Source organism: Numida meleagris, chromosome 4 (assembly GCF_002078875.1).
Source record: "Numida meleagris isolate 19003 breed g44 Domestic line chromosome 4, NumMel1.0, whole genome shotgun sequence".
Lineage (NCBI taxonomy): Eukaryota > Metazoa > Chordata > Aves > Galliformes > Numididae > Numida > Numida meleagris.
The window spans coordinates 48,901,775-48,928,472 of NC_034412.1; the positions used below are offsets into that span (position 1 = coordinate 48,901,775).

Below are 26,698 nucleotides of genomic sequence, written 5' to 3' on the forward strand. Positions count from 1 at the left end.
CTTTATAGCTATTTTTCCTGTTAGAATTTGCATCAAGAGTTTTATTTGTTTGTTATTTTGTTGTTTCTTTTAGTGAGTTTCAGATGTGCTAATCTTTTGAGATTTGTCTTAGTATAAATGTTTATTTGATCAAATAAATTTGTTGCATTCTGAGACTTCCTTATCAGATTACCAGGTGGAAATGAATGTAGTCTCTACCTTTCATGAAGGCATTCTATATGGCTGTGTTTTGAAAACTTCTGTCTCTGAGTTACAAAAATAATCCAGAAGAAATGATCTATACATAAAAGAAAGATCCGGCTTTTTTTTTTTTTCCTAAATATAGTTTCAGATTTTCCAGGTGTCCTGTAGACTAATTGTAAGATCTTTTATCATGTTCTGATATTAATGAAATAAATCTAGAAATTAATACAGTCAAGACGGATAGCAGATGCTAGTCCAGAGGGACCTACAGATGCTCTAAGGGATGCTGATGGTGTGGCTAGCACCACGTGTTCATTCAAAATAGGCTTTAAAAATATCTGTGTTATCATAGCCAAAAATGGATGCAAGGGAAGAATAGTGAGTAATTCAAGGTATGTGTGTCTGCTTCTTTTCTTCTCCCCACAGTCTTATTACTTGCTGACTTCCACAAAAGATAAATATTAGTGTTTCCACTCTTTAGTTACAATCCTGAAAAAAAGCAATGCTTAAATCAGTGAAATTAAAGACAGTATTCCCAAGGAAGTTGACTATTAACTTTTTCCAGCTTTCATAGGGGTTATATCTTCTTATGCTATGAGTCTGAATAAATTACTGTATTAAACTGTATTTTTACTCAGGTATATAGCCCATGGAGTACCAAGGTTTGTTTCATATTTATAGCTGGTGATTGAACTGAATTCAGAAAGTCCAGGGGAGCATCGGAAGTAGGAAACTCATCAATTCAGTTCTGTTGCTGTTGTACGATTCATTACATCTAAAAGTAAGTGTACAATACCAAAATGGATAGGTACAAATGTGAAACAAGCAGGTCACTCAGGATTTAATTCAAGTTTTAATCAGTCAAGGCAGGCATATATATATCTAAAATATTTTTGTTTTCTATATATATATATATAAAATATATAGAGAGAATTTATATCTATATCTATATATATATGTATAGAATATATATATAGAATGTATATATTTTATATATATATATAAAGAAAACAAAAATATTTTAGAAGTAGTTTATAAATAGCTATAATCCAAGAGCTATAAGAGCTATAATCCAAGAGGAGAAAAATCTGTTCTTCTTTATATGATATGCTACATATTCAATTGCATGTATAAATGAGGAACAAGAATTTTGCCTATTGTTCTATTTTTGTGTTTTTATAAGAAAAAGTAAATTCTTAATTTTTAACGGTTTGTTCTAGAATCCTGAACTGAATTCTTGATTTGAAGAATTCAAGATGTAAATAATAATACATTTGTTTCTGTGAAAAGAATTATACTAAGTCAGGTCCACCAAAATATGCATGGAGTATGTAGACTGGATGATTGCACAGAACTACAAGAAGGAAAAAACTGGCCCCTGTTACTATGCAATCAGAAATCTTCAGAAGAGTGTGTACATTCTGTTGAAAAAATAATATCAGTGTATATGGAATCAAAATAAGTTGATAACTTTTTCCCCAGTTTTGATTTTCTTCTCCATTTCTGCAATTAGGGTGTGAATGTTGGAATACTGTCACTGATTTAGATACATCATTAACCTTTTTTTCCAAAAATTTTTCCAAAATTCTTTCTATTTTAAAAATCAAAAGTTAATTAGAGTAAAACAGTTAGATTTATCTCTTTGATGTATAAGGTATTTGGCTGTATTCTTGAAAATGAATCCCTTGGGATGCTGTAATCTTCATAACTTCTCCATTCAGAGTATCATCTTCAATTATTGTTATCAGTCCTTCAGCAATTATTGATGGGCTAAAAAAAAAGAGGCTATTATTCAATAATAATAATGTAATAGACTGTGAAAATGGAAATTATAAAAACACAAGGTAAGTTTATATACCCCGAAGCTTGACCTGCTTTCAAACATATTTGTTTTTAGAAAAGCAAAGGTGGTATTATTGTTTTAGGAGAGAAATTCCATCTCCTTAATCAGGAGATTGAACATAAAGCTGCAACTTTGCAAATCATTATTGTTTGCTGCAGGTATTGCTAAATCCCTGTGGATATCCAGGTACTACTGAGCCTTCTATCAGTTTTCTCTGTTGGGGCAATAGCAGAAGTAGCCCTCTGCAGCACTTTGCTGCTTTTTTATTTTGTTTTATTTGTTGCAGGAGTGATACAAATTAGTGCAAGGAGAACTTTGTCACATTGGTTTGATATGGTCAATAGATAAAATATAATTTAGATATGAAAAATCTGGGGCAAAACAACACAGGTTTCTTTTGTGTAGAAGGAGCTGAGAAGCTAATTGTTAAGAAACTGATAAAGTATTGAAAAAAAAAGTCACTTTAGGTTTGTCTCGTTCTCATTCTTTTTCCCAAGTGTCTGCTTTTGGCCTTTCTTGGCAATTCCCTAATGGACTAGGTAACTCTAATCTGATCTATCATAGTCACTACTGTGCATTTATGAATTTAGTCCAGTACTTGGTCTGATTCCTCTTTGTCTCACCTCCCAGTTTTGTGGAAACCAAATACAAATGATACTCTTCATATCTCATAAAAATCTTGATTTAGCAAATTTATGGAAAGGTCCACCAAGGACTATTCAAAATTAATACACCATCTGTAAGTCAGGAATTTGATTTGCACTTTGCTGGAACTGGAAAATTCATAAAGGGAAGTATCACCATGTAGAAGATGCTCCTAAAATAGCCTTAAGTATTTGCCATTACTCTTTTATTTATAAGATACAACTGATAGAATTTGATCTGAGACAGCATTCCCCTTTCATTACTTTAATTTTGCCTGCTAAGAATTAGTTGAAAATGCAAACTTGTGCTTGTTCCTTATTTACAAAGGTCAAAAAACAATGTATCTGATATGACTTACTCCATCACACCATAGAACTGCATCATATTTTTGATCTCATCCTTGTATGAATAGTATTGGCCCATATTCTCTTCTTTATCTATTGACTGAAGAATTGGTGTGTTGACAAATCCTGGACAAATTGTGTTGAGTCTCACACCATAGTTTTCCATGTTAGCAGCTAACTAGAAAAGAGATAGAGTTAGGCATTCATCATCAACGTTTTTTTAAGGAGTATTGCTTAGCTAATTATCTTAACATTTAACAGGAACTCTTCCTGACATTATGTAAATCTCATCTCATTTTTGTGATAAGGTAGCCTGCATTTTTGGTCTGGAAAATAAAAGAAAATGAAGTCCTATATAGTTCGTATCATGCCTCCATGATGCTAGGCTGTACTGCATTCCCTGGTAAGTAAAGTGATTCTATACTGATTTTTCTTTTTCTCCTCAACTTTCTCATGTTCAACAGAGAGACAAAATTTCCTCTAATTTTCTGGAAAACCCTTTATTTTTGAACTTACGTGATGATGTTTAATTACACTTTCGTAAGAAAGTAAAACTGGAAAACCAGGTTTCAGGTTTGTGCAGTGGCTAATATGTGATGTGCAACACTTAACCATACTTATCTGTTTAGCTTAAGATTAAAAAGGAGTGATTTGTGTGGGGAGTAGGGGAATAAAATCCAGACAACTAAGCAAATGATTATTTCAGGTGCTTTGTTCTGGAAATTAGGGTGGAAATCTTTTATAAGTAGGTTATCTTCTTTACGCTTAACCCATGGAAGTGTAATCATATTTCACTATCTCCAAGTTATTCTCTCATACAGATTTAACTGGAAAATTTTGTAGTCAGAGTTAGATTTGCTATGTGTTCACATAACATCTAACGTGTCCCATCCTGAATGCGTTCTTTTACATTTCAGCTTGTTAAGAGTTGGCAATAATAAATAACAATCAACATATTTGTGTTCTAGTCACTTTTTCCATGCTTTAGTACATATTTATCATTACAACATCATGAACCTGGCTTAAAAATAAGAAAAATGTTAAATGACTAGGATGGAGTTATGAAAACTATTTATAATGTTTGGAAAAGAATTTATGACTTCTGAGCTCCTCTGTCTGTCCTTAAACTGCCTTACAATTTCTTTCTCCTTTGCTCAGTAAACCTTTCTAAAACTCAAATTGATCATAAATGATTTACTTATTCCATCTTTAGATTCTTTTTGTGAAAGGAGGGACTCTCCAGCACTTCAGATTCTTCATTTGCTTTAAGACAGTTTGTTCCAGTTGTGTGACAAAATAGGAGGGAGCACGAAATACAGCATGTTCCCAAGGAGATGCTGATACTGTTTTCAAAAACTTATACTTACTGCTATTGAGCGTGTAAATCCAATTACACCATGCTTTGTAGCACAGTACACAGGTTGGAATGCAGCAGGCATGAGTCCTTTAAAATAAAAAGTTATCTGAATAAGGATGTTGGGTACCCCTACATATGATGATCTTAAACACAAATGTAGGTTAATAATGTAAAAAAGTGATCAATTCATAGAAATGCAACAAAATAATTTAGTAAAAATCTGCAATTTCTGTTTTTTAATTTGAGGTAAGTGAGAAAAAGGTATGAGATAGATAAAAACACATGGAGTCAACAGTGGAGTAATGGGAAAAAAAAAGTATAGTTTTAAGATTAAAGCTCTGTCTCTGAAGAAAGATAAAATAGAGGACAAGATCTAGAAGGAAACACTCAAGAAAAAGAATTTTAGAGCCTTTTTTCTATGAATCTGGATATATGTAAAGTATTTTAGATACTTCCATTACTGAAAACTTAACTGCTGTTACACAAACTGGACACCTGTGTTCACTTGCAGTGATTTTAAGGAAGAAATGGGGGTCAAGATGAGGGAAATAGCAAAGTCAATTTTGGCCACTGTAACTCAATTACTGTTATGCTAGTAACACTTCACTAAGTAAATAAATAAAATGTCTGACTTAAATCCCTTGCTTACATTGTTTCTCTCAGATAGTAAAGAAAACAAAACAGCTGAGAAAACTTTTCCCTCAAATCCCAGTGTGAGAGATAGGAATGAATGTGCTGCTCAGCTGGCTGAAGTGCAGTAAGTCAACACGTCTGCCCATGAAATAGCACTATTGTCTATTTGATAATGTGGTTTGTACTACAACAAAGAGTAAATTACATCGCATAGTGGGTTTTGCTCAAAGAAGCAAGTATAACAGAATAGCTCAGACTTAATATGTCATCAAAGGCATTGTAAAATTTATTTTACTTACAGTGCTGCTCCAATAATATTTCATAGGTGATGGTTTTTAAGAAAAGACTTACATGAAATAGGAAAGTCAATTTGCAATAAGCAAATGGAAAAAGCACAAAGAAATGAATGCAAGACCTCCTCCATACCAGGGAGCATGGAAATGAGTGATTAAACACTGATAAAGGAATAAGATGTAATCCTTATTAAGCAGAAAGAAACAAAAGCAGAGATGTAGGTAGGAAATATTCTCAAAGCATTTTCTAGACTGGATTAGATTGTCTGAAATGGGTTTCACTGTATGGTACCTCCTACAGTGGCCTCTGTTCAGAAATGAAAAACCAGCGTGATATTTAGAAGGGGGCAGGAAAAAGAGCTAATAGTACTTGGCAATAACATTGCTGTGTTCTATAAGGAAAAGGAGATGCAAAATGAAAAGTGACTGCTGTGGCTGTGAACCTTTAGGTGGGAGTGGAAGAGCATAAAATGATTATTTACAGTAAAAGTAAGAAGAGCAGAGACTTGGTAGAAAAATAAGTTAAAAAATAGGTTAATTCTAGTAACATAGAGTTTGATGGCAAAAAGCTTGTCAAGAAGAGATAGATCATGAGTATGTATGTGTATTTTTAAACATTATGCCAACAATATCTACGATGCAATAACAGCTGAACTGGACCACATGGATGCTCTAGTTCCACCTGAATGTGAAGTTCTTTTGAAAAGCAAGCAAACCACAGCCTGTCCTATAGTTAAGGGATGGCATTTGTCTGTGTTCCTTTGTATTGTAAAATCTGGATGCTGATTTTGATGCCTTGCTATTTAAATGTAATGGAAATAATTTGTTTCATATCTTTAAATGATAGAATCAAGAAGAGTGTGTCTTATCTCAATGGGTGATAGACAATACTCAGTTCTTAAGTATGGATTTTCCAGAAAAATATGTATTTAAGAGACTTGTGTGGGCTCTTTGTTGTGGAATCCACTTTGTCCAAAGGACTTACTAAGAAAGCTTCAAATGTAACCATAACAAGCTTCAAGGTTTTGTCTTAGTTTAAATGCTACTTTGGTTAGACAGTGAAAGCAGCACTGTTCAGTGATGGGAAATGAACAACTGAACCTTGTGACTAGTGTCTTCAGCTTGCATTGATGCATTACACTTTTGATTGAGAATCTGTATTTGAAAAACATCTTCCATGGTATCTGATATGGGTTGTGATTGCAATATTCCTTTCTGGTGAATTCTGATTGTCATTCATCATCACAATTCTTAATGATAACTGGAAACACTAGAATACTGTCTCATTTGAAATATTATGGTATTATTATTATTTTTTCACCCTTGACAGGTTTTATGTGTTTTAAAGATGAAAAAGGCCTCCTAATGAGGCCTCAGGTAATGGACATGCATAAGACAAAATGTACTTGGAAATACAAAGGAAGAAATCAAAGGTTGTTTTTTTTTTTTTAAACCATAGTAAGACAAGTTACTTTACTTGAAAAAGGAAGGGAAAGTCCAGAAATAAACATAGGAAGAGTACAGTTCACTATAATGTAGTGGAAGAAGGTTCAGAGACTTACTTAGATTTCAAAAGACAGCAAGAATAACTTGGCAGGAAGAGTGGAACAAGTAACTCATCTTTTGGTTAAATCAAAACTTTAAAGCCATTCTGAATAACTGAAATTATTTTTTTGCTAAAATGGAGAACCACGAAGAAATCAACTCACTTTCATCCAAAGCAGTAACAATGAAGAGCTAGTCCTTGCATCCTTTACATCAACAGTCCTATTTTGCTTTTGTTCCTGACTTTAGCACCTAGTCCCACAGTGTGGGATTTCCAGCTCTGAGCCATTCCCCAGCCCCACAGAGAGCTGAAGCTGTATCTGTTCGCGGTGTGTCCTAAGGGCTGTGCTGGAAAATATTTTGAGAACTGCTCTGTGACATTGATTTTGTTCTGCCTGAGTATTCAGCCAGCTCATGAGTATGTTTTCATAGTATATTTGGTTAGGGCATTCATTTTTTAGAACATCTGGATTCTATTTGCTCCTTCTGTAAATATTTAATTATCTTATGCAAAGTGGAACAGCTTTGTTGAAACAGGCTGGATAACATTATTTGCAAAAAAAGTGTGCGTGGGAAGAATGTTCAAATGGACGATAATGGAAGTAGTGTGCTAGGGCAAGGGGAGGCAACTATATCTTGAGTTTCCTCTCTCTGGGTGTTGTTGTGGCACAGAACTGTTAATAAAAGGGGACAGGAAACTTCCTCCCCTCTCAAAAGATCTTAATCAAGAACTAGTTGTTGAATTTGACATGATTTCATAATGACTGAAGGTGCTCTTTTGATTACCATAAACATTGAGTAGACCAGCAGTAATCCTGTGCTCTTTTTCCCTTTTCTCAGTTCTCAGCAGGATGACAGGCAGCTTGTGCCCTTGGCTATATGGTAGCCCTCTCCTTGATAAGGTGTCAAGACTCATTTCAGACCTCAGGCTTCTCAATACAGCTGCTTCTTTACCATGGTAAACAGTTTCAATTAAGTTTCATGGTCCACATCTTGATAAATTCGTATGGGATGTGGAGAATTGTATCAATAAGCTCGAATTGTATCAGTAAGCTTTGTAGAAACCATTATTTTCTACAGACTGAAGAGCTTTAATGAATACAGAATTAGGGATTTTTTTCCAGGTATGCTTTCCCACTGAACACGTTGTCCTTTGGCATTTGAACAAGTCTCCTTCCTTGAGTAGGATTTATGAGCTTTTAGATGACCTTTCTACCCTCTTATTTTCCTCATGGGTGCACACTGTTAGGCAGCTTGAGACAAATTTTCTTCTGCTTGATAGTATCTTTGTTCCAGTAATTCTTTGAGAAGTGTCCTTTGTGTTTGAATGACCGTACAGTAGAGAATAAGAAATCAAAGCCTGCTTTCTAACTTGGCTGTTCATCTCAGAGAGGCTTTGAGCTCATTAGAAAGCAGTGCTTCTACACTATGATTATGCAGAGATTAAGCTTATTTCCAATAACTATTCAATATTTTTCACTATTATTTTATAACCTCAATATCTCGTACCATCCTAAATTTATAATTTTATTTTACTTTATTTTTTAATGAAAGAGGTGAAGATGCTGACATGTGTGTTTTGGGTAACTGATGGAACCTGTTTTAAAGCAAGCCAAAAGGTGCATCTCTATTTACTGGAAAATATTGCCAAAGTAATGTGTTTCCTTTCTCTATTAGGTTTGCTTTATGAAGCATAGCAATGACAGCCTATTGTAACACATAGAATACTTACAAATAAATAACAACATAAGATGCAGACATATTTATTTAAATTAAATGTCTTTTCAAACCACATCACAAAATCTCTTTTGTCACCCCGGGGCAAAAGTCTGGATAAGCAGTGTAGGATACGCTCACAATGTTCTCTGAAAGTCAAAGCCTCCTGAGAAGAAGCAGTTATGTAAGCAGAGAAATAAGCCAGAGGCATGATGGTCCTAAGGAGCGATGAGGGAATTGATTAAAGGGGTTTATATAATACCCTGTTCTTAAGAGTATGGAGGAATAAAATATTATGTTCATTATGTTAGCTGGGATCTGTGCCAAAACAAAAGGAAATTGTAAACTGCATCATTTTTAGGTAACTTCCTAACAGTGAACCAAAGTCTCCAGGGAATAGTTTCTAAGTTTTCTAATCTTGTCTTGGTAGATTCTGCTCAGCATCCTCTTTATTTAAATGAGGGAGGGAACAGAAACTCTTTTATGATGCTGAACTGGATTCCCAACTGTACAGGTGTTTGCACCTTTACTATTCTCCATTGCTGTGATACAGTCTTGTCCTTACTCAAATGAAGTTAATGATATGTCTAGAGTTGTTCTTGTGATATATACATATATCTCAGATCCTAAAGAAGTCTCTGCTGTGAAGAAATGCTGCATGCATTTCCTTTGGCTGAAGCTTTCTATAAGAGAAGAAACTGGCTGCTTGTGGAGCCTGTGTGCTTGAAGTTGAATCAAACTATTGATACAATTATACAGCAGTTGTACATGCCAGATAGACTACACATCAAATAACTTCTCACTGAGCAATCTAAACTAGCACGTTTTAAGCTAAATACTTTACTATATTTCTATATACCTCTATAAGTACTTCAAGTTTGTTTGTTTGTTTTAAATCTGGTAGAATCTAGGCAAATAGAAATTCAGTTTTACAGAACAACTTCATGAAAACTCTGAAAACAAATGCTCACACACACATGAATTCCCTTTTCCTCTTTATTTACTAAAAGTGTATAGGTATCAGCCACAAAAAATATAAGAGACAATGTGAAATTTAGTCATGTAATTAATTTCAGGAGCTAAATTCAGTATTTTGTGCTGTTCCTGTTGCTTCTATCTACTCTGTTTAAAAAAATTAAACTTAACATAAGTAGTTTCCTACAGAATGGGTTTTAGCAAAATTTACTTTTTAAATTTGCAATTAAGTTTATCACAATGTATTCAAAATCCTACCACCACTGGCATTCTCTTTTATGGGGGCAGGTTGGCAGTAAACCATATTTTTTCCCATTCTCTCAGAGTTTTAGTGGAATTACTTCCTCTTGATCTGAACACATAGACCCCATAAAATTAAGAATGTTTCAGAGCTTTAAGAAACTTTGAGTTAGGAGCTGAGTATTTGCTACGCAAGCTTATGTGCTTCCTTCCCTCTCAAATTAGGCCTGTCTTGCAGGGACGCTCTAAAGAAAGGAAGATTCAATACTGGAAAGAAATGGTGGATGTTCTGGCTTTCACCCAGCCAAACACTTACAGCATCCACTGTATAGGAAGCATTTAAGTAGGTCCGTGGGTGTTCTTTGGAAATATAAAATAGTAAGGCTTGATTCTGTCTCTAGTTCAATCACTGGCAAAATTCCCATGGTTAAGAACTGGGAACTAATTAATGCGTGAAGCAAATGTTATTGAATGTTACACAGGAATTGCATATAACTCTTGTTGCTGCTCAACAAGACACGGGAATTCTTGCTGTCTGTCTGCAGAGCACAGCCGATGCAATCTTACAGAGTAGTTGGCTGCGGGGGAGGGGGGGGAGTGAAATTAAAACCACTCAAAAGTTTAATGATTAACAGAAGCTAGCTTTGAGAAAAGAAAACACTTGCAGGGAATGTTACACAAGCCAATGGCAGCTTGCCTTTTATATATGGAGTGAGCTGAGGGACTTAGACCTTGAGACTGTAAAGGAGAATTAGAGTCACAAAGCACGAGCAGTAAAAAATAAATAAACTATAAAAAGTTAGTGTGTGTCAGCTCTTATAACATGGCTTTCCTTATGATCTTGGAAGCAGTTGCTACGTAGAAGACTCATAAAAGCAAACAAAACAAAGGAGGCTGTTTCTGGTAGATGGCCACAATAATTAGAGCATAATGTTAATTAAATAAATGCAAATTATAATAATTATAATGACACAAACTGATGAAAACCAAACTGTTAGATCATAAACACAAAATATTTTTTGTCAGTTTGGAATAGTTAGAACAGGAATCAAACTGCTTGCTATGTTTGCCTTTTCTTAAACACTCCGTGGGCATCAGCAATTCTCTACAACTGTGTAATCTTTTACTTGTGTTGATGAAATCTTTTACTGCAATAGCAGTTTTCTTCAGGTTAATTTGGTCCTGATACAAGGTCAATTTGAGCCAGTGGAGATAAACTTACCATCTGACAATGTGTCAGACAGTGGAGTCAGATGTGGAGGCTTCTGCTAAAGAAACCCTCACCCATATGAAGCATGACGTATGTGTGAAATCAGATCCTCATGATTTTTGTCAATAGGGTGGACGGGATTCTTCCTTGCAGAAACCCCGTTAACAAGTTAATTTAATGTACTGAGAACACTCATACCCATCCTGTACTCATCCCCACCCACAATCAGGACCTAGGGCCACCACTATCTAAGGTCTATAAATTAGACTATGGTTCCCACCTTTGAGTAAGTACCATTGTAACTCAGCAGTGTTACTAAATAGTGTTGAGTATGCATAATGAATTGAGGCTGGTTAGGTTTTTCCCCACTGAACATGCAAATAACTCTGATGCAGCATTTACATCATGCTATAGGTTATTAAATATGAGACTGAAAAGCTAGGGAAATTACTGAATATTTCAAAGCAAATCAAAGTTATGGTCCTTTGATATTATTTCTGTTACTATGACAAAAACTAGTTCAAAATGAGATTAAACAAGGAAGAGCCATAGAAAGAAGAAAAAGTGTGAGCAATCAGTATGATCCACTGATTTTAGAAACAAACCAGTGAATAGAAAGTGTTTATATAGAAAATATTCTCACCTGCCAGTGATGAGATATTAATGATTACTCCTCCATCACCTCCATTTCCTTTTCTCATATATTCTAGGCCAAGGTATGTTCCTCTAATCACAGATGTCTGACATAAAGGGGAAAAAGTACAATTATATTCAAAATATGTTTCTTTTTTACTCCTAAAAAATCAATCTTGCTTTAATTATAGCATTTAATTGTAAACTTGCTTTACTTGACTTGTGGTCTTATTTATACTTTGAAGATTATAAGCACAGAAGGCATTCCAAAGTAATTCAGCTAAATAATTTCTAAAGCACAATTACTGTGGATAAAATAATAATAGCTTCATTATTTTTCTCATAAAGATGTCATTTGAAACATACAGCCTGAAATAAGTGCTGTAAAGGAAAGAAAATCTATACTAAGTAAATAATTTATAAACAAAATACATGCCTTGTCTGAGGATATAACAAGTGGATAAACAGTTCATAATCCCAGAGTGTTTATTGAGATGAATTATTCATTTTAGAAAATGTACAGACTGAATCTGAAGATGTTCTTGACACTTATGGCCCCATTTGACTCACAACATGAGAAACTTGCACTTCTTAGAATTAAGTTACGTAATCTATTTCTGGTCCTAAAATTTGTATTTCCTGACTGAAATTAGCACATTATTACCATTCCTCTCAAAAGTTCAAACAGACAAGTACAGTTAAGGAAAAAAAAAAGAAAATAACTTTCTACAAGGTGTGAAAGAAGGCATTAGTATAATTTTAGCCACAGTATGTACATTTACTTTATTTTTTAAGAAAGAACTTTAAGGAAGAAAGTTTTGCTGAGGCTTGTATTATCTTGATTGCTTAAGATCTCGTTTTGAACCCTACTGCTGGGAATTATCCCACCAACCTTCAGATATTTAAAGCAAATGAGTCTCCCCAAGAAGGTAAGTTGCTTTGCTGGAGATTTTAATGAGAAAATAATAGAAAGTTGTGGTGATGCTCTAAGTGAAAGATGATGATAACTTCAGTGAAATGTTGCAATATTACTGCATTTGTGATGAGTTTCATAATTATTTACCAACTTCATTAGATCTCTGCATAATCAATTTCTATTTGGTTTACAGTTTCAACTAAAAAAGAACGACTGAACTGAATCACCTTTATTTTTCCAGAAATATTGTTTCTGTTTTTAAACAAGAACCCCACTTATATATTTTTTTATTGTCTAGTGCTATTTATTTGACCAAAACTAAGATGCTCAACAGAAAAAGTGGCCCTGCAAATCTGTCCATATACGTGTCACGGAAGGTTTAAACAACTTTGAATCGCTGAGGCAGAAATATCCCAAAGTATATTATTAAAGCCTAATGATTAGTGGTTAATTGTACTGGAAAGGAAAAAAAAAGCATTTGCAAATGGAACACAAAGTGTTTTTCTACCATTATCTAAATTTCCAAGCAAAAAAAAGATGGATAATTTTTAGACATTTATTACATTGCATTTTTAATAAGACTCCTAATTCAATTTCTGTTTCCTGTCTACAAGAAAAGTGCTTGTTGGTTTTAACAGGAATCCTATTTGGAAGACTGCATGTCTTCCTTTTTTTTTTTTTTTTTTTCTTTATCCGAGTAACGTAAATCTAAACTACACTTTGACAGAGACATAACAGCTTTAAACTTCATTACCAAGTTTGCTTTGTAATATTGATACTGAATCAGCTCATTTTTTCTTCATTTTCTGTAGCTGCAGTATTTTATATGATATTTTCAATATCAGTATATTTTCAGCATATCACTAGTAACATTTTGATTAATGTCAAACAAATGTTATTTACTGAATACTTTAACATAAACTTTCCAAAGGACTGTTCTCAGTGTCTTGCTAAATTAAATTTGATTTCTCTTGCATGCCCTGGAAAGTAGCAGAGCCATTATAATTGTAGTCTTGCAGTGTTTAATGTTGATTGTCACATTTAAATTTCAAAGAATGTATAGAAAAATAAGATTATTTATGTCTGGCAGCAATGCTGTAAGGTACATCTATTCTGAAGATGAACTCATTGACAGCTTAACAGAAAAATTAGACTTAGTATTAAGGGTGGGTGGTGTTTGCATCAGTATGTATATATATAAGCTGTATACAAGACCGTTTAGAAAAGCAAGGGTTAATGCTGTCTCTGGAAAGCAGGTGCAGGTCCTATCATGCCCTGGAGCAGTGGCTCAGCCTGTTGAACAGAAAAGGAGAATGCCACTTAGAATGATGAGAGGAAATAAATCAGTTGGAGAAGGAAGTAGCTTGGGGCTCCTTGAGGACTTCTCTATCCATCCAGCCTTCTCATTCAAAGAGATAAAAGAGCAAGATGAGTCCTTGGCCAAACCACAAGTAGAAGACGGGAATAGTAAGTAGCTTGACATTTCTATCAAAATTGTATTATTGCTCTTTTTTCCTCACTGTACCCCATTAGCAGCATCTCTTGGTGAGTTGGGAGAAGCCTTTTTGTAGGTATTGTGAGAGGTTATATTCAGAATTAATGCAGACTTTCAGTTGGATATTACCCTAGTACCTGCTGTTATCTTTGCATGGAACTTCTCAATAAGTGTACTTGATCATGGCTATTTCTGGTGTTTGGGCTTGTAACACAAAAAATTATTCTGGAAATAAACTCTGAACAAAATAGAGAGGGTGAAAAGAACCTTGTTTTCTGCACACTCATCAGATGGCACTCGGGATGAAGGTGTTCTGTGAGATAGATCTTCCACTCACTTGCCAACATTCCCCTCTCCAGAAAAGAAAGTCCTCTCAATAGTTTTCAAAGGCAGAACAGCAGTGGCTGAACTCACTGTTGTTTGAGTTTGCGATTTATTCTTAGAATCTAAGTGCTGCTGTCCAGCCAAGCCCATGGATCCAGCTGAGCGAACAAACCAAGGCGACTCTCCTATCTAGGTGCCAAGAACTAAGATGGGAAAGATGTTTTTCAAAGAAAAAGGTGTATTTTGGGGGGAGAGTTGATATGGAATTCATCTTTGGAAAAGTGCAAATTGCATTCTGAGGCTTCCTCTTGTATGGAATGTGACACTGGTTTCCTGGGCGTTAGCATTCCAGAAGACAGCTTATAAACTATTACTTCACTGTGTCATGAAATACACAATAAGTAAGTCAAAGAATGATGCATTCTTGGTTTTGGGATACGATGAAAAATTTTTCCCATCTGCCTTTCAAAAAACTAAAATAAATTGAAGATGTTTTCAGGTTGTGTAACTAGAAGCATAGAATCCTTAGAGTTGGAAGGGACCTTTAGAGGTCATCTAGTCCAACTCCTCTTCAATGAACAGGGACATCCTCAGCTAGATCAGGTTGCCCAGGGCCTGATTCAGCTTCGCCTTGAAAGTCTCTTGGGACAGGGCATCAACCACGTCACTAGGCAACCTTTTCCAGTGCTTCAGCATAGAAGATTTCTCACCGTAAATGATTTTCTTCCTATATCCAACCTAAAACTACCCTGTTTAAGCTTGAAGCAATTTCCCCTCGTTCTATCACCACAGACACTGCTAAAGAGTCTGCCCCTTTCTTTCCTGTAGCTCCCCTTTAGATACTGAAAAGCTGCTCTCAGGTCACCTTGGAGCCTTTTCTTCTCCATGCTGAACAGCCCCAGCTCTCTCAGCTTGTCCTTGTAGGAGAGGTGTTCCATCCCCTGGATCATTTTTGTGGCCCTCATCTGGTTGCACACCAGCAGGTCCATGTCTCTCCTGTACTGAGGACTCCAGATCTGGATGCAGTACTCCAGGTGAGGTATCACAGTGCAGAGCAGAGGGACAGGACCACCTCCTTCGACCTGCTGGCCACACTTCTTTTTATGCAGCCCGGGATACGGTTGGCTTTCTGGGCTGTGAGGGCACATTGCTGGGTCACGTCCAGCTTGCCATCAAGCAGTACACCCAGACCTTTTTCAGCAGGACTTCATTCAATCCTTTCATCCCCCAGCTTTTATTGGTGGTGAAGGTTCCCTTTACACAGGTGCAAGATCTTGCGCTTGGATTTGTTGAACTTCATGAGGTTCACCTGGGCCCACTGCTCAAGCCTGTCTAGGTCCCTTTGGATGGCATCCCATTCCTCTGTAGTTTTGACTGCACCCCACAGCTTGGTTTCATCAGCAAACTTGCTGACAGTGTTCTTGACCCCGCTGTCAATGTCATTGAAGAAGATATTGAAGAGTATCAGTCCCAGCACTGATCCCTGTGGGATACCACTTGTCACTGATCTCCATCCAGACATTGAGACATTGACCACCACTCTCTGGACTTGATCCTGCAGCCAGTTCTCCATCCATTGAACCACATCAAATCTCTATCTTTCCAATTTGGAGAGAAGGATGTTGTGGGGTACCATGTCAAAGGCCTTACTGAAGTCCAGACAGATGACATCAGTGGCTCTTCCCTTGTCCATTGATGCAATGACACCATCATAAAAGCCTGCTAGGTTGGCCAAACAGGATTTACATAGCTTCCAGGAGGATCTGCTCCATAATCTTTCCCAGCACACAGGTAAAACTGATAGGATGGTAGTTCCCAGAGTCATCCTTTTTACCCTTCTTAAAGTGAGTGTGATGTTGCCTTTTTTCCAGTCACCAAGGACTTCTCCTGATTGCCGCGATTTTTCACATTTGTTGTTGGCTGCTGAAAACTATCATTAAAACCTGAAAATAATCAGAATGGTTATCCTCCTAGTTGTTGAAAAACCTGTGACCTTGGTGATACTACTGTTTGTATTCTTATCAAAATATAATTATTTACTCTAGCAAATAATGAAGACAATCCATTAAGGTGCACTGCGGGTCTGAGCATGCTCCCAAGGGAGGAAGTTTTATATCTGTCAGTAGAAAGTAGAAAGTTCAGGATTCTTTCCAGTTAAATCTTAATATCTCCTAGTATTGTCTTTTGAAAAATTCAGATTTGAATTAGAGGTGATCAGACATTCTGATGTAAACTTTGGAAAATAATTGTGCCGTTTCTCAAAATGTTTGTAGTTGCAATTGGAAGCATCCTATCAGTAATCAGCAACTGATGTAACAAATTGGCAATTTAATTATCAGTGTCAAAATCTGAAACAAAACTTACAAAATCTAAGGCACTTTACAAGTCTGTATGTCCCATACATGTCTGTATGATTTTAATTGTTGATCTTAAAGAAATAGTATTTTGAAACACTGATTCTAGTAAGATTTTTAGTTTTCAGTAGAGCCCTAATTCTATTTGTTTTATCTTTAGGAATCTGACTACCCAGTGTTGTACAGTGTTCTTGTATTCCAACATAACACTTTTAAGGCAGTTTTCTTATCCTATATTTCATTTTAACATTTAGATTAATCTATAAATAATAATAGTAAAAATGTTTTCTTTTGTAGTGGTTCCTTCCAAAACATCTTTAGTCATCATCCTTTGCATATGGCAATTCTTTAGGAAGTAATTTAGTATACAGTGTTTTTTTTTTCCTTGTGTTTCAAGGAAGGTTTTCCAAATAAATTAGTTTCTTATGCCTATTTAATAGGGCTTCCCTTGCCACCTCGTCTGATACTTCTGTTTCCTCCTTAGGTATGACAGTATTTTATGCTGAGAAATTATCTCTACATTCCTTCAATTCTGAAGATGACTTCTCTAATGTTAACAAGATGATTAAATCAGTATGACTTCCTCTGAGAAAACAAAATATTTGATGTAGGTTGCTGAATTAATGTAGCTTATGCCTATGTGCTAGGGATACTAAACATGCAATGAATGGAAGAGCAATTGAATCATGGTTTTGTAAGGCAGGTTAGTGCAGAGCTGGAATTTGACAGAAGATCATTTCACCAAAGATCATTTGATTTTTGTACTATGATGTTGTCAATTGATGGCTATCAAACATTTCTAACTACCTCATGAACCATTCATAAACAGCACAGGGCAAACTTAAAAAGTCTGAAACTAATTGCTGGTGGTGATTCCCATGGAAAATGTTAGCAGTTTCCTGTATGTCAGGAAGGTGGGACTGATTATTGTAAATTTCCAAAGAAGATTTTAGTAAGCATGCAAGTCCTTTGGCACTTCTATTACTTTGCTTGCTATATAAAATGAAATTGTAGGCTCTTGAGTTTGAGTTTCCATCTTAAACTACAGACAGCTAGAAATCCCAAAGAGAGAGAGGCAGGAAGCATGGATGAAAGGATTTGTTTTTTTTGCCAGAGATCAGTAGCTTTGGTACAATGTGAGAGTGAAACACTATGTTTAAGGTTTTTTAATGCAGTTTTCTTTAATTTTTTTGCCCTCCAAATTCCACAAGGATAAAGGAATATTATTGTATTTTGAGTACCGGGGCTCAGGTAGTGGTTGGTTCAAATACATTGGTCTTTCATTGTATTTGAACATTGGCTACCATAAACATACATTAAAACAATAAGCTGTGAAGTTCACTGGCCTACTGTGCAATTAAGGTCTATCTATGTGCTTCCTAATATAGACAGCAAAATTTATTATACTTACAGGTTTCTTTATGCATTTGGAGGGTTGACCCTCATGCCACTGATCTCAAGATAGTCGCTACTTCTCACCTTTTGGTGGCCACATCTCTCTGTAGGCACTTAGTCACGTTTCTGACATCACATGCTGAAGGAACAGGCAGCTAAGCCATTGAAAAACAGAGTTGGTGTATTTCTTAGAATGCAATCTTGATAGACTAGTTACCTGTGCCGTTTACTCTTCTACAGACAGCACTGTTTTTATTTTGTTTTGTTTTAGAAAGCTTTGCATTGAGCGGTTACATTCGTAGTGTTAAGAAATTGCTTGCCTGTTTGTACCGTGGGCCCCAGCGGTAAATCCCAGCTCCTGAATCTAGCCGTATGTCCTGGTCACATTATTTTGAGGTGTAAGTTCAGCCTGTGTAATTTCTTCTGGTAAAATGGGAAAGGAAAGAAAGGTGTATGGACCAGAAGAGATACACCCAAGAGATCCCTTATCTGGCTTGCACAAGGGAACAGCCCTGCAGCGATCATTACATCTTTGCCCCAGAAGTAAATAAGATGAAGCTTGCCTAGTTAACCTTAAAGTTGTTGTTGACACATTAATTATGAGGATATATAATTTCATATATATGAGGAAATAAAAATTTGGTTTGCCTTGAGAATGTTTTATTCACAAATTTCTGATAACTGTCTTAAGACGTTTGGTATTCATGAAGACACATTTTGTATATATATATATATATGCATATATACATAATTCTGTTTTTATAATTAAAATGCAGATGAGATTAAATAAGAACATTATTTCATCTCAAAATCTATTCCATCTGAATTCCAAATGACAAAGAATGCCAACTTCCCCATTTTTTTTCTACTTCTACCTAAAAACTCATTTTGTTTCTCTTTAGGTTTCAGAAAAAAAGGTATTTTTCAAATGTCTTTAAAAAATGTAAGTGTTCCCTGAAACAATTCTCAGAACTTTTTGTGTATCAGCAAATGTATATAATCTTTGGAGGTTAGAGTCATAGAATCACAGAATTGCCAAGGTTGGAAAAGACATCCATGATCATCCAGTCCAACTTTCCACCTACCACTAGTATTTCCCACTAAACCATGTCCCCACTATCCCACTATCCCAGCCACTATCTGTTCCAGAAGGCCTACAAGACAAGAAAGCTTCTCAGGACACAAAATTTTGTTTAACTAATGTGCTTCTAAAGTTTATCAAAATTTAATCTTTTTTGTTTTGTTTTGTTTTGAGGACTTTAAGGAAAAAAGCTATAAAATTTCTGGATTCTTTAGGCATAAATTCTGTGAAGTGGGATGCAAGAAACACTACTCTTATCATTTTGCATAAATGTAGGTAGGTACCTTCATAAGAATGTGCGTGTCATGCAGCCTCATGACTTTCTGTATCTGGTTATATGTTTGTGACAGACTGTTGAAACTACATAGGTAATATCCACTTAAAATGAAATTTCTATATGGTTGCCAGGTTCTTTTCTATACATTGTATTAAAAAGACATCAGTATCACAAGGTATCAGTAAATGAAAAAAATGGCTCAAGCTGATTTTGATCAAGTCAGTGCTTCCAGACCTGGAGCTTTGTCATGGAGGATGGATGGCATTGCTGGAATGCTCAATTAGAAGTGTTAATAGAAATACTAATAAAGTAATGAAAAGATGGATGATGTTTAGCACAAAATACAGTAGGACTGTGAAAAGCACTGCAAGAAAAATCATTCTAGTGGTTGTTACTCTTTTTTTCCTCACCATCAATCTGCCTTGTCTCCTTCACAGGAATCTGTAATGGATACAAGCAAGGATTGTTTTTTATTCTCTCCTTTTCCTACTGCAGTATGTCCCATTCTTTAAATTTACTTCTTCATTTCTGTTCCTTATGTTTTCTCAAGCAGTCCTATCAAGGAACTTCCTTGCAGCTCTTTAAAAAATGTTCCTGAAGACCAACCGGTTCTGTGAACTGTTTTAGCCATAAAGAACACGCCCCACATGTGTTTGTTCTGATTTATCTTCCTCTGTACTGCTCTACTTTTGTACTTCGTACTTTAAACTGGGGCAGGGAATATTTGTTGTATAGATATATAAATAATGTCACTAAGACCAAGGTTGGCATGTAGAGGTTTTTCTCCCCCCAGTTTTTTTTTTTTTAAATCTATTAAATGTTTACATTGTGTATATCAAAATGTGTGGCTATAGAAATTATTCCCATTATTAGGGATAATGCAAAGGATGCTTAAATGTCCTATGCTGGAGAAATACAGACATTTTTAAATTGCATTTTTCATACATGTTTTTTTCCTTTCTCTACCAGAAGCAAAACACGTTTTATGGAACTGACCAACATACTAAATTACATACTGTAGCTTTTACTGTTCTGTTTTTCATAGTTAATAAACATGAAGCACAAATATCTTGGTTTACAGAAATTACTGTAACTAGCTAGAAATGATCTATGGAAATAAGCCAAGTAGTTGGCTCACAATTAGACAGTTAATGAATATTCCAATTAAAAGATAAATGAGGATATGTGAATCTTAGATTGTCCTTAATTCAATGCACATAGCTGTGCTTTTACTCAGGTTAATCATTTTAAATGTACTCATTCTAGTCATCTTCATGAGTTGATGTATTTATTCAACTTTCAACTATGAAGGAGAACTTTATAGTGAATTAACCTACGCAATTATGTTTAAGTTATACATGAGGTAACCTTTCCTCCTACTCTGCAATTATAAAATTGTTTGGACATCAGTCTGTAAGTTAAGATATTTATTTAGGTGTTAAATATCTTCAAGATTTGCTGACCATAAGTGCCTTCATTTTTTGAGCTAAATTTGTAGGTGAATCATTGACAAATGAATTGCTCACACAGGCTTCAATTTTTCTGGTCGTGACTAACTATCTGTGCATGCACATTTGACAAGTGGATGGCTACCTACTGTAAATTATAGCCTATATTAATCTCAGATGTATGCATGGAACTGATGATGTCACACTCTTGTCAGTTCACAGTATGAAATATCCTAATATTTAATTTGTCAGAATATTTCAGAAATGAAAGATGGAGAGTCATGAGTAGTTAAATCCTAAGGAATATATAAAGGAATGAGAAAAAAAAATGAAAAAATGTATTTCTCTTATTGCGGGAACCTTAATGTATGATTACAAGAATAAGCAATAAGCTTGAATAGATACAAAAGGTAAAGAAAAAGTATTATTAAATCAAAACTTTTTTTTAATATGTATTTATCCATTAATTTTCCTGATCTTATCTCAGATACAGCTTGCATTACATGTCCAGGTGTTTTTTGTTGTTGTTTCTTTTCAGAGAGGCATTAGAATTCGATGACTCAGATACCTTTGTCCATAGAACTTTTGTAAAAAACAAGGTTTTAATTTTCATATCCTGAGCTCTCCCGTCCTGCTGACAAATTCCAAATGACTAATTCGATTCATATTCCACATTGCGTTCTTCCAAGATTTTTTTGCTACTTTCTTTGCATGTCAAGGCTATAACACTCTGTAAGCATGTTCACAGGAATGACACCATCCAATTAGAACATTATAGATGGTAAAAAACAAGCTGACCAGTATGTTGTTAACCTAGAAAGTTGGTCTTTCCTACAGAGCTTAGATCTCCTAACTGTGTAGCCTAAATTAAAAATCATTTTCAACTGAGAAATAGATATTGAGGTCTCTCCCGGTGAAAGGAATGGGACTTCATTGTAGAGTTAGCCAGATAATATCAAAGAACTGGTAACAGTCTCAAAATAAATTTAACTCTTGTGAATGTATTGAGTTTAACAAGTGCTCTTAAGTGATGTGCTTCAATTAGTCATGATGGTGAAATGGCCGATATTAAAAACTCAGGTTGTATGCTTGCCTCAGTGGTGAAAAAAACCATGGAGCTTGGATGAACAAGTTTTCCTGTAGTATCAAAAATGGTAACTTATTTTCCAGTAGAGGCCAGCTGAATCTCACAGGTAACTAACATATTCTAAAATGTTCATATAGACAGACTGGTCTCATGTAGGTGTAGCTCTATTGCCTTAGGTGCCATATTATTACACCTACGTGGGATTTCATTGGGCTTTGTTAAGAAGGAGAACATCATCTGCTGTAACTCTACACGGCGCCATACATCTTGGATAGATGACGTAAAGGAGCCACCACGCATACATTTATTGGTCTATACGTATGCAATTAGGTGGTAATACTTTGGACAGCCGTGCTTACCAGTCTAATAATCCACATTCTGTCACATGGCACAATCTGTACAAGCCATGGAGAGTTAAGTGCATTCCAATGTCAATTACTGAAGGATGAGTATGTGAGAAGAGATAACGCTTACCAAGTTAATTTGTATAGTGCTTTCCCAGTCCTTCTCATTGTTCACTCCAGCATTATTAACCACAATATCCAGCCTTCCAAAATGTTCGATTACTTTTTTGAAAGCACCTATAGTAAAATCCAAAGGTGAAATTTCTTAGTACTTTTCATTCAGTTTTACAATGCCTGATAACACGAACAAATGAAAGTTCTTAGCACTCATACATTTTACATTAGGTGGGATGTTTAGCACCTAATTATATTAACATTTATAGCTTGATACTGTATAACTTTGATGTAATTAATAAATTCCAGATCTGGCCCCATCTATTTTAAGTGTAAAATAAAGGCTTTATGTACTCAGAACAGTTTTATTGGCTGGCCTGAATTTAACTTATTTTAAGAATGCACTTCTTATTCAGTGATACAACTAATACAGATTGTTCAAGTACAAATAGTTCTTGATTATTATATTTTTAATTTATGAATAGGTTTTTGTGCATTAGGTAACTTTAATAATGTGTCTGTCAAATTCAAATCTTCTTCATTCTGTTAATGAAAATACTGTCCTGTGTTCCAAAGAAACTGAAAATAAAGAACAGAGAAACTTCCACAGTAGTGACACTGTGTTCTCCCAGGAGACAGTGTTTGAACTAAGATAAAAGATGTGTATGGAAACAGGCAATGATGTCATAGTGATGAGCAAACTCATCTAGGCTGACCCTGCTTTGACACAATAGTTGGATGAGATGACCTCCACATGTTCGTTTCAAACTAAGTTTTTCCATGACTGCAGACCTGATCTGAAGTTATACATGGCTTCCTTGTTCTTCCCTCCAAGAATGGATACACATCACTAAACATTTATTATTATGCAAAATGCCACTCCCCCAAATATTGTTTTAAAAAACGTCGGTTAATGACTGACTAAAAATCTTGATTATTTCAGGTATATTGAAGTTATGCTTGAGAGGCCTTAATGAAACCACTTTCCTAAGAGCTGATACCGTGACCCTCTGAATTCTCTGGCCTTTTGTCTTTGGCTATTAGTGTCAATCAAGGGTACAGCAGCAGCCTTGAAGTAAATACCTCTCTGTTTTGTTTTGTTTTTCAACAGTTGCAGGAGTTTACAAAGTTTGTTTTGCTTTGCTTTGATTTTACCAGATGCTTGGTACCCTGACAGTGTTTTCTTGATGGGCCCGAATGCCGCTGCAGGTTTGTCACAGTGATCATCTTGACATTAGAACAAGAGCTCAGCAGTTCCTGGGAAAGCTTTTATTTGTCCAACTGCTCTTATCGTACAGATTTTTCTATGTTCTTAGTCTGTATTATAGTTTTTAAATATTTTTAAAGGCTCTCTTTTTGGCTTTCTGCCTTCTTGATAATGTTATCACTCATACATCACTGTAAACTAACTTGTTCTTCCCTTTTTGGATGAAGAATAACTGTGCTTAGAGTTTATTAAAACATAAAAAAGAAAAGCACATGATCATGCAAAATGCTAATCATTAAAATGAAAGAGAGGATCGATTTTCACAGGGAGGTAAGAAAAACAGTGGAAAGTAAGTATAAATACCAGTCAAAAGTGAACTTCCTAAATTTTCATGGAAAGCAAAAATAAATGTATGGTCATTTTTTTAAAACTGAAGGTTTATGTGAGGATATATGCAAGAAAGCCACCACAGGAAAAAGCAAGGAAAGACCTGGATATGGACAAAGTAGTGGATTTCCTGCACAAAGCATTATGTACCTACAGATACTTGTTCTAGCATTGTGATTTGCTTCATTTTGAAAGAGTGAAAGTTGGAATAAGAAGATTATTAAAAATCTGACACTGAATGTCAAAAGCAGATATAGGATTTGATACATCCTCTAAGTTCCACTAAGTACTTAAAACTCTGAGTGAGATAAGGCTTATTATGTAGCAATTTGCAATTGCAAGCAAAGAAAGCAGGAAAACAAGGCAGCCACAAAAAAAAAAAAAAAAAAAAAGGAAACCCTAAGGGATTTTAAGTCACGACTGCAAATTTTCTGCCACCTAACCTGCAACAGGAATAATGCCCTATTAGAGAAGCACAGCAACTCCTTGCCCTTGATCCTTGCCATCCCTCTGATCCTATTCTGATTGCTCTTTTCCTGCTAACTTGATTGCAGAATTTCCCTCTGTGTGCCATCCATCTCCTTCCAATTCCCAGTGCTCAGCCCATAGGCCGTGCACTAGCCTGGCATGAAAAAGTGGAGGAAATGTGGGAATAGGGTAAGAGAAAGCAAGTTGAGGTAAAAGCTGTGCTGCAGCTCATGCTATTCCTACCCCTGTGAGACTTATTCTTGCTCCTGGGTTAGCCCTCTCACTTGGAGAAAAAGTCACTTATCAACTTAACTGCTAAAAAGAATGTTTGCTGGTCAATGTATCTCTTAGAATTATTGCCCAGCATCTCCAACACAAAACTTTTAAATCAGGCATGATCATGCTACCTCAGAGCTGGGAACAATAATGCTGAGCTGTGGACTAGCTGCAGTGATTTGTTACAGAGGAATCGTTGTGTTCCACCTTGACTGTTGAGAAAGCAGTGAGAGCAGTGCAGTGTGTAAAAGCAGAAGTCAAAGGTTTCACATCTAGCATGACACAACTGAATCTGGGAAAGGACACTGACGAAAGTGATTCCTAAATCTGTATCTGACTGACTGATCACCTATGGATGTTTCTCTTAAGAATGGAACTTCAATGAAGTGATGCGGTAGTTATGAAATATTGGGAAGAGTACATTAATGTTATAAGCTATATTAAGAACTCACTAGGGTGCAGGATTTATTCGCTAAATAAATAAATGGTGATCATAAATCCTGGCAATAAATAATAGCAATCATACAAGAGAGAAGCTCCTTGCCATGCCCTGCATCTGCCAGACACATGCAGAATGTTATTGATCCGTATCAAAAACCAGGCTGAAGTGCCATGTCATCTTCTGTCGACCCTTCCAGCTCCAGCAGCAGATGCTGGACATAAGCATGCCATATGGAAAGATCACTGCAACCCGGAGCAGGATTTATTGCTTCCGTGATGAGAGAATGCAGTTTGGAGTCTGTACTGAAGCCTCATAAAAATCATGTCCGTGCTTTAAAGCTCATATACATTACTCATAAAACAACAAGTATCTTCTGCAGAGGCTTTCATGGAAAAATATCACATGGCACTCAGTAGAAGCCATTTCTTTGGCTTTTCTTTACGATGTGCCAAGTAACACGGTGAAATGCACGTGCGCTGGTAACGATATTTCACGTCCGCAGGTTCACAAACAAATCCTTTTTGAGTCACGGTCGGGCTGAGAGCAGGCTGCCCTCCAGAACCCCCGAATTGCACATATCGGAGCGGCAGCCCGGGATCCGTCAGGTCGCTGCATGTCGAGCCGGAGCCGCGCCGACAGTTTCCTTCTTACCTTTCAACTGCTCCGTATCCGTAACGTCGCACTGGATGAACACCGTCCTCTGCGCTTCGAACTGCTCGTCCAGGGCCGCCTTGCTCTGCTGCCCGGCCTCGGGGTTGCGGTCCAGCAGCGCTACCTGCCCGGGAAAGGAGGGAGGGAACGGCTGAGCGGGGCCGCGCCGAGGCGGGGGCTGCCGGCGCCCGGAGGAAGGGAGGTGGCGGCGCGGGGCTTGCTTACCTTGGCTCCCTTGCCCAGCAGCGCCTGGACGAAGGCTCGGCCGATGCCCTGAGCCCCGCCAGTGACCAGAGCCACCTTGCCATTGACGTGCATGGCGCTGCCCGCCCGAGAGGCGCAATCTCCCGCCGATCCCGAGGAACCGAGCGCGGTGTCACCTGCCCCAAGTTTCCTCCCTCCGTCGCTCCCTCCCTCCTGCCCTCCCCCCTTCCCTCTTCCTCCTCCTCCTCCTCCCGCCGGTGCAGCCGCAACTCATTCCCCCCCGCGCCCCTCGCGTTCGACCCAGCGCCGAGAGCCGCCGCGGCCGGGGGGGAGGAACGGGGGTGGAGCGGATCGTGCCCCGCTCACGCCTTCTCCGGGTGCCTGCGTGAACCCCTGCGCCTAGGGCCGGCGAGTACAGCGGCTCCTCGGGAGGGCCTCGGGCGGGGGTCCCGGCAGCCGCCGGGAGCGGCATGGCTCGGGCTTCGCGGAGGGCTCCTGGGAGCTCCAGCCGTGCGTGCTTTGCTTGGCCGGAGCTGCGCGAGCGTTGGGGGAAAGCAAACGCTCTCTCGGAGAAAACAAACACAGAGCCTCTTCTCACTCCGCGGGTCGGC

At 36.9% G+C, this 26,698-nt stretch overlaps 1 protein-coding gene across 4 annotated transcripts; it reads right to left on the minus strand.

The window, feature by feature from the left end:
• Positions 296–26,698, minus strand: HPGD (hydroxyprostaglandin dehydrogenase 15-(NAD)). 4 transcript variants are annotated; one of them, XM_021395758.1, is made up of 7 exons: positions 26,109–26,698; positions 25,884–26,007; positions 22,469–22,575; positions 11,628–11,724; positions 4,383–4,459; positions 3,030–3,193; positions 296–1,953 (listed from the first exon to the last, which is right to left on the minus strand). In XM_021395758.1, exons 1-7 carry the CDS (start codon positions 26,199–26,201, stop codon positions 1,818–1,820), a joined length of 798 nt encoding a protein of 265 aa, XP_021251433.1. In that variant the 5' UTR covers positions 26,202–26,698; the 3' UTR covers positions 296–1,817. The 4 variants fall into 4 exon arrangements, with proteins under 4 accessions (XP_021251433.1, XP_021251435.1, XP_021251434.1 ...); XM_021395760.1 differs by lacking the exons at positions 25,884–26,007; positions 26,109–26,698 and adding an exon at positions 18,422–18,524; XM_021395759.1 differs by lacking the exons at positions 22,469–22,575; positions 26,109–26,698 and having other exon boundaries at positions 25,884–26,013.